Source organism: Eulemur rufifrons, chromosome 29 (assembly GCF_041146395.1).
Source record: "Eulemur rufifrons isolate Redbay chromosome 29, OSU_ERuf_1, whole genome shotgun sequence".
Lineage (NCBI taxonomy): Eukaryota > Metazoa > Chordata > Mammalia > Primates > Lemuridae > Eulemur > Eulemur rufifrons.
The window spans coordinates 8,537,769-8,552,072 of record NC_091011.1 but is presented as its reverse complement, the minus strand read 5'-3'; the positions used below and the strand labels follow the sequence as shown (position 1 = coordinate 8,552,072).

Genomic DNA, 14,304 nt, shown 5'->3' with positions numbered 1-14,304 from the left:
AAGAACAGAAAGAATTAGAAATGTTGGCCATGGCAGATTCCCATATTCTTTATGGGAATCTGTGTCACTGTGTTGCTGAGTGGACAGTGACCCACATGCTCCTGCTGACTGGACCGGTTCTATTTACACTTGACCTGCAGAAAAACAAGTGATAGTGTGGAGATAAATGAAGACCAGCCAAATGAGAACAGGCAAAGCCTATTTATTTAGAGTCAGCCACCATCACTGGCATATTCGCAGAGACTCACAGGCAGGCCAAGGAGCAGGAAAGCTCACGGTGGGAAAGTGAAGGCTCTGGGAGTGAAACGGAGGGCTCCATGGAGGCTGTCGGCCTGGGGAAGCTGCGGTGCTCACTAGGAAGGGAGCCTGCTACGTAATTGGTTAGGGGAGCTTATTTGGCCTTCTCTGGTGGGTCCTAAGTTGGAAGTAAGGCCAAAAATTAGGGAAGCTGCCAGTTATTAATCAAGTCCTGGCCATTTGGGACCAATTATTACAGGAGTTGTTTGGCTTCCTGGTTCAGTTGTTAGAGTGGTCTGATGTCCTACAAGTCTGATTTATGGACAGCAGGCTAGCATCCTGGGCTGGTTACTGCAGAGCTGCTGTCCCCAACCCCTGGGTCATGGACCAGTACCAATCCATGGCCTGTTAAGAACTGGACCCTACAGCAGGAAGTGAGCTTCAGGAGAGTGAGCAAAGCTTCTTCTATATTTATAGGCACTAGTTATCACTGGCATCACCAACTGACCTCCGTCTCCTGTCAGATCAGCAGCAGCATTAGATTCTCATAGGAGCACAAACCCTACTGTAAACTGCACATGTGAGGAGTCTAGGTTGCACGCTCCTTATGATAATCTAATGCCTGATGATCTGAGGTGGAACTGAGGCAGTGATGCTAGCACTGGGGAGCAGCTGCAAATACAGATTATCAGTAGCAGAGAGGTTAGACTGCACAGAGACCATAATAAATCAATTGCTTGCAGAGTCATATCAAAACCCTATCAGTGAGTGGCAAGTGACAATTAAGCTACATCTGGTGGCAGGCTTTATAGTGGCAAGTGAGTTGATGGACTTCAATTGTATAGTTGCATCTGGTGGCAGCTTTAAGTCAGAATCCTACACTTATTTTAGTCCACGCATGGCCTGCCCATTATTTTATTTACCACTTCCATCTGTGCTTCTTCCCCGCACTGCGCACTTAGTCACAGTTTTGGTTAGCACACAAGCTAACCCTAGCAAAAATGAGGAAAAAACAAATGTCATTGAAGAGCTTCTTTGAAAAGGGGGGAAAGACCTAATGACAAGACACCAGAGGACTCTAAGACTGCCAACAAAATGAAAGCTGCTTTTAAAAGAAAATACCAAGGGTCCTACTTAAAGTACAGGTTCACTGCAACAGGTGATTCTCATTGTCCAAGCCAGCTTTGTACAACGTGTGGTGACTGGCTATCCAACGCAACCATGAAACCTTCAAAACTGCTTTGCCACATGGAGAGCAAGCATTGTATATTAAAAGACAAGCCTTTGGAGTTTTTTAAAAGAAAAAAATGTGAACATCAAGAACAGAAGCAATTATTGAAGGCCACTTCTTCATCAAATGTATCTGCGCTGAGAGTATCGTTCTTAGTGGCTAACTGCATTGCTGAAGCTAAGAAGCCCTTTACTGTTGGTGAAGAGTTGATCCTGCCTGCTGCTAAAGACATTTGCCGTGAACTTTTAGGAGAGGCTGCAGTTCAAAAGGTGGCAAGTGTTCCTATTTTGGCTAGCACCACAACTAGATGAATTGAAGAAATAGCAGAGGATACTGAGGCACAATTGTTACAGAGGATTAATGAGTCGCTGTGGTACACAGTGAAGGTTGATGAGTCTACTGATGTTGACAACAAGGCAACAATGCTTGTTTTTATGCGATATATTTTTCAGGAGGATGTGCATGAGCGTATGTTAAGTGCACTTTTATTGCCAGCCAACACCATAGCTGCAGAACTATTCAAATATTTGAATGCTTACATATCAGGAAAACTGAATTGGTCATGTTGTGTTGGTGTATGTATGGACGGAGTGACTGCCATGACCGTACTCAGGTCAAAGAGGTTACTTCTACACACACACTGTGTCATCCACAGAGAAATGCTGGTTAGTGGAAAAATGTCACCTGAACTAAACAACATTCTGCAGGATTTGATTAAAATTATCAACCACGTTACAACCCCTTAACTCACATCTGTTCACACAGCTCTGTGAGGAGAGGAGATGGACGCAGAGCACACACACCTTCTCTTATACACAGACGTGAGGAGGCTTTCTAAATGTAGATCACTGGCCAGATTTTTTGAGTTACAAGAGCTGCTCCAGAGATTTCTTTTAGAAAAGCAATTGCCACTGGCAGCACATTTCAGTGACACAGAATGGATCGCAGAACTTGCTTAGTTGTGTGATATTCAACCTGCTCAATGAACTAAATCTGTCAGTTCAGGGAAGAATGACAACCGTGTTCAAGTCGGCAGATAGATAAAGTGGCTGCATTCAAAGCCAATCTGGAATTATAGGGGAGATGAGTGAACACTGGGATTTTTGACATGTTTCAAACATTAGCAGAGATTTTGAAACAGACTGAGCCAGGGCCTTATTTCTCCCAGCTGGTGCATGGTCACCATCTCAGCTTTCCAAAGAGCTTGAGCATTACTTCCCAGCCACCGAAGACCCCCAAACTGGGAAGGAATGGATCTCTGACCCATTTGTGAATAAGCCAGGTGAATCCACCTTGTCCGTGCTAGAAGTAGATCAACTGCTTGAGATCGCAAATGAAGGTGGCCTTAAAAGTATGTTTGAGACAACTTCAACTCTCCATACATTCTGGATTGAAGTCAAGGTGGAATATCCTGAGATTGCCACAAAAGCACTGGAAAGCCTGCTTCCATTTCCAACATCCTATCTATGGGAAGCAAGGTTTTCTGCAGGGACAACAACCAAAAAGAGATTGCGGAGTAGACCGGACATAAGCAACACACTATGGATGTCACTGTCTGCCGTCACCCCAAGATGGGACTGTCTAGTCGCAGGTTAACAAGCTCAGGGCTCCCACTGATTCTGCATTATGGTGAGTTGTACAATTATTTCATTATATATTACAATGTAATAATAGAGATTAAGCACACAATAAACATAATGCACTTGAATCGTCACAAAACCGTCCCCCCCCCACCCCCAGTCTGTGGAAAAATTATCTTTCATGAAACCAGTCCCTGGTGAAAAAAAGGCTGCTGCTGTAGAGAATGGGTTGGCTTCCTGGGCAAGTTGCTGTAGATTGTGGGTCAGAGTTTTCTATTTTTATATGCAGTCTGGCCATTATCCGTTTGTATATTTATTCTCCCAGTAGGCTGCCAGCAACTTGTAGTCTTGGTATCAACTACCTATTAATATGTAAGACACTACCCCAAAACATTTGGCTTCAACGAGGCTTTGTGATGTTGGCTGGGTGGCCACCCTGCTGCTTTCACCTGAGCTTCCTCGTGAGGCTGCACTTGGCTGAGGGTCCGTCGGGCTTCCACGGTGCCAGCTCTCTGGTGCTTCAGGAAGCCCACTGATGTTGCCTGGTGTGGCTGGGTGAATCTGATACAGAGTGTAGCCTGAGACCACTGTCTCACCAAGCTTCGTCCTGGCAGGGGGCTTCTCTACTGCCCTGCCTAAGGCCCTCTGGTTTCCTGTGTCTATTTCTTAGTTTTTTCTTTTCATTACATTTTTCACTCTTTACTTATTTAATATCTCCTTTCCCCCCTTGACCAGAACAAGAAACCATATCTATTAAAAAATATGTTCAAGGTCTGAGTAGAGAATATATTCATGTGATTCAAAAACAAAATATTTTGAATATACAGTGAACACTTTACTCCTACCTACACAGGGGCCTCCTTCTACCCCATGCCCACCTCTCTTCCTCCCTTCCCTTCTGGGAAACAGGGCTGACGGATAGCTTTTTATATACCGTGTTTTGTACATAACTTTTTCAGTCAAAAGGTATTTACATGTCCAATTTTGATAGATGTTCCAAGTTCCCTCCCTAAAGGTTGTACCTATTTGCATTTCTTGCAGCAATGTGTGGGAAACCTTGTTTACCCTAAGCCTTGGAATTTATCAAACTTTTGGATTTTTCTAATTTTATCAGTCAAAAATGGTACCACAATGTAATTGTTGCCATTTTTCTTAGGTAAATAAACTGGAATATCTTTCATATGTTTCTGTTAATGATTTATGCATACTCTTTAGCCATCTTTCTGTTGGGTTATTGATATAATTACTGCTTTTTTGACACTTTTTATATATTAGAAAGATTCGTTCTTATATCAATTGCAAATTTTTTTTAATTTTGTTTAAACTTTAGGTGGACCTACACAGGTTCTTAATGTTTATATAGTAGAAATTATTTCTTTTCTCTTCTGTGGCATCTGAATTTTGAGTCAAATTTAGAAAGATCTTCCTCTATCCAATGCCATATAGGAATTATCCCAAGTTTTCTTGTTAATATTTCAATGTATTTATTACGTACTTGTAAATGTTCTACCATATTGGGAATTTATCATATTATAAAATGAGAAATATGGATTCAATCTGATCTTCATAATAACTAGATGATTGTCCCAAGGTATTTGTTTTGTTTTTCCAGTACCCTTTTGAGATGCCACCTCTATCATGTACCAAATTTACACATAGATATAAATCTATTTATGGACTTGTTTGTTCCATTGGTCAGTCACTATGCCAGTATCATACAGTTTTAATTATTATTTTATACCTATGTTATAGAGCTATTTCCTTTTGTTGATTTTTTTTTCAGAGGCTTTCTGACTGGCTTCTTACTAAATTTATATTTCCATATGAACTTTAGAATCAATTTAAAAACATACCCCCTTAGGGTTTTAAAAATGTATATGTGTGTTTTAATCTTCTAAAAAGCTTTCTGAAATTGAAAATATCAAAGATATATAAATCTAGACAGAATCATATAATGAACCCCATGGCCTGGCAGCATCCAACTTTAATGACCATTTCATGGCCAATCTTTTTTATCGATCTTCTTATTCACTTCCTCCTCATATTATTTTGGAAAAGGTCACAGATATATCATTTCATCTGTAAATATTTAAATATAGAAATCAAAAGGTAAGAATTATTTTGAAAACAAAATTGTAATACCATTGTCACACAGACACCACACATTATTTTTTAACAATAATTCTTTAATATCTCATAACTGTTCCATAAATACTATAATATATTCCTGGTTTTTAATTGAGATCAAGTTACATTTTTAAATTAACTTAGGGAAAATTGACATCTTGACAGTTGAGTTTTCCTATCCAAGGATATGGTATGTCTTTCCATTTATTGAAATCATCTTTTAGTCATTCACTGCTGTTTTGGAGTTTTATTCACATAGGTATTTTAGTTTCTTCTTTTATTTGATGTTTTTATCTTTGTTGTGGCTTTTGCATATTATACCCTTAACTGGTTGTTGTTTGTATTTATGAATAATATTGATTTGCATGTGGTAATTTTGTATACACTTAACTACAATATTTCCTTATTTGTAATTTTTTAAAAAATAGATTTTATTGCATTCCAAGGAATTCATCAAATTATCTGAAAATAGTTATGGTCAGAACTCCATGCTAATGTTTACTTCTAATTTAAAAATTATCTGTCTCTTATCTATCTGCATTGACTTCAGTGTTAAAGAACAGTAGTAATACTGACCATCTATTCCTGATATAAATGAATGACTAAATGAAGGCAAAGATGCTATTATGAGAAAGACTGCTGAATACTACCATCTTCTAAATACAAAATCACTTTTCAGTGCTCTAACAACATGATGTATCCTTAAAAGCTAAACTACCACGAGGATATTGATTCTACTTCCATATTTTTTATTATTAAAATTCATCCACTTTTTATAGGCAAGTATGAATCACTTTGAGGTTTTTATGCAACTCCCCGGTTTTGATTCCTACGGGTGCAGTATAATCCAAGCGAAAACGGTCCTTGAATATTCTGGATGTGTGGTCAGGGCCTTCTGTAATAGCTGGTCTAGGTGTGAACACTTGGGGTGCCGTGGACCCTGAATCGATATACACATGTGTACTCCGGGTGTCCCCAGTTGCTAACGATTTTAAGTTTCACACATAATAAAGATTCAGAAACTGCATGCTGAAAATAAGAAAAAGATAAAATTAATGCCTTATAAAGAAATCCATCTCAAAGAATCCCAAGGAATGCTGATATGATAAAAAATTAAAATTCCTTTTTTCCTTCCTAATGCAAGTATTTTCAAATGCCCATCTAATGGATGAAAAAATAAGCTACTGGGGTAAAGAGCTTATGGAAGGACAAGTAGAGGAGGAGGAAGAGAATGTGGTGGCCAAGGGACCTCTCCCTGCCATGGTCTCTCTCCTCTGTGCTCCTTGCTGGCTGAGCTGGGGTGGGGGGTTGTCTGAAAACCAATCTACGAAGCCAACTATACAAACAGATATATGAGCCCAAATACACCTACATATGAATATACAATCAAATATGACACTCTACAATTACATTCATTTCTAATACATATATTGTTTTTGACTTGTATTTTCTCACTGTTTGGCCAAGAAGTGTCATAAACACTTGTTTTTACATCATATGAGATACCTTCTACATCTTTTCAATTACTTCCTGTGGCTAAGGAGAAATAATGGGAATACATTTCATATATCCTACTGAGTTTCAGGGGGTTTATAAATTAACGGTTGGTATTTTTCCTCATTGGGTTAGGAAGAGAAGTTTTACTTACATTAACTGGTATTAAATTCTCTCTTCCTTTGAGTTCTTTTCTGCCTCTCTCCACCTCAGACTGCACCACCATCCCCACCTCCTTTACCCAAGCAAGATGAGATAGTGACTATAAAACTTAATAGTATCCAGGGAAAGAGATAGTTAAGAGAACTGAGAAACTGAATGCACATTCTTCCTCATAGCAAATCAAGAAAAATTTGACTTAGAAACTCTTTTTGTATTTCGATGTCTTTTGCATTAAAATCCATGTGATCAATTGGAGCTAAGACCTGAAATTCAGATAAGCCTTGTTTAACTTACGCTTTTGCCATAATTACACACTACTTTGCATGAAGCAATCCCAACAAATCTCTCCCAGTGATGGAGCCACTCATATCTTACCATTTCCCAGGGCTGTCATTACCTGGAGAGTAAATGTTTGAACAGTGGTTCCTGTTTTGTTATATGTAAATTGACCTAGGAAAGTTTCTTCGCCTTCACACTTTTTCATGATTCCCTATAAAGAAAGCAGCAGACATAAAGATTGCAACAAATGGATACAGTTGTATGTTCAAGTAGCAACAATTCACCAGACATCTTTGTGTGTCCACCAGGGGCACCATGCCATACTGGCGCCAGTACTGACCTATATGACTCAGGAGTCAATGAGGCCAGAGGCTGATCACAGAACTGGCTAGATAGAGGATAGACAGGTAGATAGATAGAAGATAGATGAAAGATAGGTGATAAATAAATAGATGATAGATAGATGAAAGGTAGATATTAATAGATAGGTAGAGACTGAGCAAACCACAGCATTAACTTTGGCCTAATAACTGTATTTGCAGTTGGCATACTTGGAATAAAATAAACAAAAATGAGTCCCCATGTTGAATGGATGTTTTCCAAAATGGAATAAACTTAAGCCAATTGCCAGACTTTGATCACATAAATAATTTCCTCTAAAAAGTAAGCTTTGTCAACTGACAAAAGCCTTGGTATTTGTATGCAATTTCCCCGCACGTTTCTCTCTCCTTCTCTACCCCTCAGATTGAAGATTTGTGAGAGGAGTATGCACTGGTGCAAAATAATTTGTTTTGTGAATCTAAAGTTTATTGTTAGGTTCCTTAAATTATGGTAATACAGCAAAATAAAGAGTTCATTAATACAATCATTTTGTAATGAAAATATTAAAACTATAATTTTTATTAAAAGAATTGGACACATCATAATTACATGATGTACTCACAATTACATATATATATGTATGACTCAAGCCTCATGTAGTTCCTGTGGCCTAAGAGAGGAGCACTAGTTTTATTTCCACCTTTTTTATCACCTTGTTTTTTGGTGGTGTTTTTTTTTTTTTTTTTTTTAAAAAAGACAAACTCTCACTATGTTGCCCAGGCTGGCCTCAAACTCCTGGGCTCAAAGAATCCAACCACCTTGACCTCCCAAGTAGCTGGGATTACAGGAGCAGCCAGTGCACCCAGCTATTTATCACCTTGTTTTAATTTCACGTGGTTCATACATTCTCTAATATGGAAGAAAATGATGAGAAGTAGTTTTTATTACTAAAGGATTCCTGCAGGATTCACCCATAATTCCTCTAAATAATGAGCAACGTGTGCACCTTTCTGAGATGGGGCTTATCTGTTCAAATTCAACCTAACTTAACTTTCCAGAGACACATTTTGTGGGTGGTGCAGGCTTGCATCAAAGGACAGTGGCCATCTGATTTGTAACGCCAGAGTCACAGCTGTAGAGACATTTGGATGACATAAAAGGCGGGCTGCTTAGCACTGGGCCCTCCTCCAGATAGTAACTTCAAACGATTGAACTAAGGCATAAACCTATGAGGGAAAAACATGAGTAGACACTAACACAAAAAAACTTGGAGATGTCCAAAGCAGTGAAAACACAAAGTAGCCTGGCTATGGGGTAGTGTAGAACCAGTAGAATGCTGAATTATGCTGTAGGGCTCGGGAAAGGCTTGTGTACTGGGGCCACAGGGGAGGGGGGTAGGGGGGTGCGGGAGGGCCTAAATCTAAGCTTGGCTGACAGTCATTTCAAAAAGCAGCTAGCCCCTCAGTCCATGGTAGGTTATTGCCCCTACCCTGGCACACCCAGCAGAAGGCTTTCTTCTTCCTCCCAGCTCTGAGATGGCTGATGGCGCAGCCTTAGTACCGAACACAGACAAGGCATGTGTCATGTCCCACGCACCAAGTGGAGTGACAGCCTGCGGCCCTCCCCCCTGCATCTCCCAGCGTGCAGTCAGGCACGAGATGGCAATCCTCTCAGGGTCAACTCGCCTGACACCACACTTTGGGGACTCTACAAGAAATAGCCCAACCAGATCATCCCGCTGGAGAAACTCTAGGTGAACCAGCCCCAACATGTGTGCAAAGCTTTTGGCCAGCTGTGTACCACTGAGCTCTTCATGTGACAGAGAAGCATCACAGACGTTGGAGATGAGCACCTCACAAGAAAAAGACGCTAGACACAAGGGGGGCAGTGGCACTTTGAAATATGGAAAAGAGCAGAAGAACATTAAACCTATAATTGATATTAATTAATACCTTCAGAGTCATAAGAGAAGATAATGCATCCATGAAAGAAAAAATTTAGACTCTAAAAAAGGAAATATTTATAGAAACAAAAAGTCCTAGAAAGCATAATTATGACAACGAAAGTGAAAAATTCAATATAGGTGTTAAAATATAAATTGATAAAATATTCCAGAAGGTAGAACAAAAAAACAGAAAAGGAAAATAAGAGAGAAACTATTTTTAAAAATAATAGATTAGATGGTAAGTTGAATCCTCAGGATGCAGAAATGAAATCCCATGATAACAATTACGCATCAGGCCTACCTAGCAACCAGCCGGGTTGGAGCAGAAGGGCAGACGACTCCAGAAGGGATATCTCAGGAAAAAAAGAAAAGAAAGGAAGGAGGAAAGAGAGGAAGAAATTTATAAATTATCTGACATCAATTAACATAATGGGAGAATATTTATACCTCTGAGGAAGAGTTCGGGAATGTGTTAGTGATAGAAATATAGAAAACTAAGCAAATTAAATAAAAATAAAGCAATTTCCTTAGAAAACATCAAAAAATTATGCAATAGTATTCAAGTACACTAAATGGCTCAACTGAGAACAGTATTGTTCACATAGTCACCATGAAAACATTCACTGAAATAAAAAGTAAGATAACATAGTGTAGCAGTGCCTCAAATGTTAAACCTAGATTTGCCATGTGATCTAAAATGTGGTAATACATGCAATGAAATATTATTCAGCCTGAGTCAATAAGAAATGACGTACTGACCCACGCTACATCATGGATGAACCTTGAAAACATTATGCTAAGTGAAAGAGCCATTCATAAGAGACCCCATATTATATGATTTCACTTAAATGAAATATCCAGAAGAGGTAAATTCACAGAGACAGAGGGTCAGTGGCTGCCAGGGGCTGAGGGAGGGTGACGGGGAAAGGAGAGGTGACGGCTAAGGGTTGTGGCGTTTCTAGGTGGGGTCATAAAAGTCTTCTAAAATTAACTGTGGCGATGGATACACAACTCTGTGAATATACTAAAAGCCACTGAAGGGTGCACTTTAAACAGGTGAATTATATTTCCATAAATCTGTTGTTAAGAAAAAGTAAAACAAAAACATATTGGGAGGGTGCGGAGCCATGGAAGAGAGCTAATCTTCACTTTCCACTTGGGGACGCCTGCAGATCAAACAACCAAAGCTGAAAAATTAAGAACAGTAAAAGCAAATATGGGGGCACGTATACAAATAAGCAGCTAAAATTGTTGCAAGCAGAAGCTTTATGATAATGAGACTTGGGGGTGCAGAGAAGTGGGACAAGGAACCACTGTTTCATTATAAACTCTATGGAAATATTTGATTTTTTAATTGTACATGTATGACTTTGATAAAAGTAAAAAATAAAGTTAAGTAATAGAAATTATCTGGTCTGACCCTCTCTCTTTGTAGATGAGAAAGCAGAGGTCCAGGAAGTAAGCGACACTAGTTAGCTACATGGTTAAGATGAAAGTTCAGCTCCTAATTCCTAGCCAACCACCTTCTGTCTCAGGCCAATTTGAATAACAGATTTAGACAGCTTACATAGACAGAAAATTTCTTGGGTGCGCTGGAGATGTTTCCTGAGGGAGACACCTTTTCTGAGATGTGCTCCATGGTAACAGCAGTTGGTATAATCTTCCTGGCAAGCTTGATTAGGGTATGACCCTGAGAACCTGGGAAGGCCCAGCACTTTCCAGGGTAGACATCCGGCTGGAAAGAAAGCACTGAATTAATCTCTTATATAATGACCGTCTTTGTCTTTTTTTTTTCCACTGTTGATTTAGACTCTATTTTATCTGATATGAAAATGACTACACCTGCTCACTTTTGGTTTCCATTTGCATGTAATATTTTTCCACCCCTTTACCTTGAGTCTGCGTCAGTCTTTGTGAGTCAGATGCATTTCTTGGAGACAGCACATACTTGGGGTGTGTTTTTTCATCCATTCAGCCAGTCCCTGTCTTTTAAGTGGGGCATTCAGACCATTCATGTTCAGTGTTAATAGTGATGTGTGGGATATTGTTCTATTCATCATGTTGGATGATACCTTATTGTTTTGTTTTCCCTCTTATGCTATTGTTTGATTATAGCTGTGAGCTTTAACTTTCAGGTATTTTTACACTGGTGGGTATCTATTGTGCTATTCCCATGTATAGTGCAGTTTTGTGTATTTCATGTAGGACAGGTCTAGTAGTGACAAATTCCCTTAGTGTTTGCTTGTCTGGAAAAGTCTTTATTTCTCCATTATTTATGAAACTCACTTTTGCAGGATACAAAATTCTCGGCTGACAGTTGTTCTGTTTAAGAAGACGGAAAATGGGGCCCCAATCCATTCTGGCTTGTAAGATCTTTGCTGAGAAGTCTGCCGTTAGCCTGATGGGTTTTCCTTTATAGGTTAGTTGTTGCTTTCATCTTTCTGGTTATAGAAATTTCCCTTTCATTTTGACTTTGACCATGTTGATGACCATGTGTCTTAGAGATGACCTATTTGCTGTGAATCTTCCTGCTGTTTGATGACCATCTTGAATCTGGATATCTGAATCTCTGGGAATACCAGGGAAATTTTCCTCAATAATTCCCTCGAATAGGTCTTCCATGCTTTTTGCTTTTTCTTTTCTCCCTCAAGGATACCTATAATTCTTACATTGGCCCACTTTGCATAGTTCCATACTCCTCTGAGTGATTGTTCATTCTTCTTTATTTATTTATTTATTTATTTATTTATTTATTTTCATCTTTGACTGACTGGGTTAGTTCCAAAACCTTGTCTTCAAGCTCTGAAATTCTTTCTTCTGCTTGGACTAGCCTGTTATTGAAGATTTCTGCTACATACTGAAACTCCTTAAATGACTTTCATTTCTTTAAGTCTGTTATATCTTTTCTTATGTTGTCTATCTCTTTAGTGAGTTTTCCATTTTTTTAAACTCATGTTCTCAACCATTGTTTTTGGCTTCTTTGTGTTGGTTTTCAACTTTTCTTCAATCTCATCCATCTTCTTTGCCATTCATTTTCTGAATTCCATCTCTAATATTTGGACAATTTCCTTTGGGTTGGAGTCCATTGCTGGAGATCAATTGTGATCCTTTGGGGGTGTCAAAATAGCTTGTCTTTTCATGTTGCCAGAGTTCATATTCTGGTTCCTTCTTATCTGAAATCTCTTCTCTCAGATCAAGACAGATACGCTTGCAGAGTACCTGTTCTCTTCTGCTGGGAACTCTCCTACTTCATGCAAAGAAGGCGAGGTCCCTGGATGGTATATTCACACTTGTGTCCTACTCTAGAGGACTGACCTGGAGTTTGTCAGTCCTTGTGGCTTGAGAATAGCCCCATTCATGCCTATGGGCAGGGGCTGCTGTTAGTCTGCTGGGCTTGAGAGCTTCCCTGATCCTCTGGCTGCAGCGTTTGTCAGCTGGGTCGGAGATTGAGTGCAATTCCCTCCACTCTCTTGGGCAGTGTGACTGTCAACCCACTCAGCTTGAGAGCCCTGAAACTATTTCTAAATTTGACATGAGCTTTAGATACGTGGATCATAGTTAAGAGGTACTCTACTGTCCATTGATGTCTACTGCCTTTAGAATTGAAGTGAAAGTTTCAGTGGGAATTTTACTTGGAAATTTCTCCTGTTACAATTTTAATAAGAACATGTGGTCTGAATAGCACTTAACATAGTACTAGTACTTAGGGAATAAGCACTTTCAACAAAAGTTTGTTGAAAGACTGAAGTTTTCAGTGGAAAAGGGAGTCCACAGAATCAACTTACAGGAAAGATATGGAATATTTGCTCTATTTGAGAAGCAAATAATCTAGTTTACTGACCTTAAAATAATAAATAAATAAACACAGTGTATTGACTATAAATAGAGACATAATTCATGCAGTGTACTGACTATAAAAATTGTAATGAGATGATTTCATGTTCTGTAACAAGTTTAGAGACTCCTATAGTGCCTCCATTTTAAAGTTAATATTTTAATAAATAATGAGAAAGAACAAAATCCTAAAATAGAAATGGGTTATTCTTAATTTAGCTTTACCTGAAGAATAATATCTGGAGGCATTTCATAATTTAGGAAACCTATCCCATGCCAGTACAGTTTTGCCTTATGATTTTTGTAACTTTCTGAAGTCCCAGCTTCAATGATGGAGGCTCCTAAAATTATAAAATAATTTTTTAAATAAAAATTACATATATAATTCAAAACATATTACTTGGATTTTAATAATGTCTTTGGAAAACTATTACTTATCAAATTATAAATGAGGTAAAATTCATACTCAGGAATTGGTAGGAAAAGTATGACAGTTTTGATCACCACTGAAATGTTGTCGCTTTGAGAAAGCCATGTTTACTCTGTGTAGTTTCATGACATTTCTGAAACTGATATTATGACAAAGAATTTAATTTGGGAGCAATTAGAGATGGAACTATTGCATGGATTCTGTTTATTGCCTAAAGAGATACATGGACCTTCATATTTTAAAAGCTCATCTGATAAATGAGACTTTCTATCAGGCATATTCATTCAAAAACAAAAAAACCCAGACAACCAACAATGTCATAAATGTCTGTCAAGTTATATTTGGAATAGCAATTATGCAGATTCATTGAATTTTCATTTTAATCAAAGAAATATAAAGTATATCCATCAAATAATATCTCTTCAGGTTACTTTATTTTAGAAGCAAAATATATTTTATACATAAGAAGTAAATAAAATGCAAATCACTTCCTCAAATTTCATTTGGATAACACAATATAACATTAAAAATACATATACCTGACCAAATGTCTGATTACCAGTATTTTTTCTAAGAGGCACAATTTGAAATAGTATATGTGTACCTAGAGTTACCAGATTTAGCAAGCAAAAATACAAGGCTGCCATTTAAATTTGAATTTCAA

The 14,304-nt window shown here is 38.3% G+C and overlaps 1 protein-coding gene across 1 annotated transcript in view; it reads right to left on the bottom strand.

Annotated features, from left to right (window-relative positions):
• Positions 1-6,084: 6,084 nt before the first annotated feature.
• SUN3 (Sad1 and UNC84 domain containing 3) overlaps positions 6,085-14,304 on the bottom strand; it is a 35,056-nt gene continuing 26,836 nt past the window's right edge. The window contains exons 7-10 of the mRNA XM_069461630.1: positions 13,436-13,551; positions 10,944-11,111; positions 7,229-7,321; positions 6,085-6,204 (exon numbers count right to left, since the gene is read on the bottom strand). Coding sequence (XP_069317731.1) covers positions 6,085-6,204; positions 7,229-7,321; positions 10,944-11,111; positions 13,436-13,551 — 497 coding nt within the window. The remainder of the gene's footprint in view (positions 6,205-7,228; positions 7,322-10,943; positions 11,112-13,435; positions 13,552-14,304) is intronic.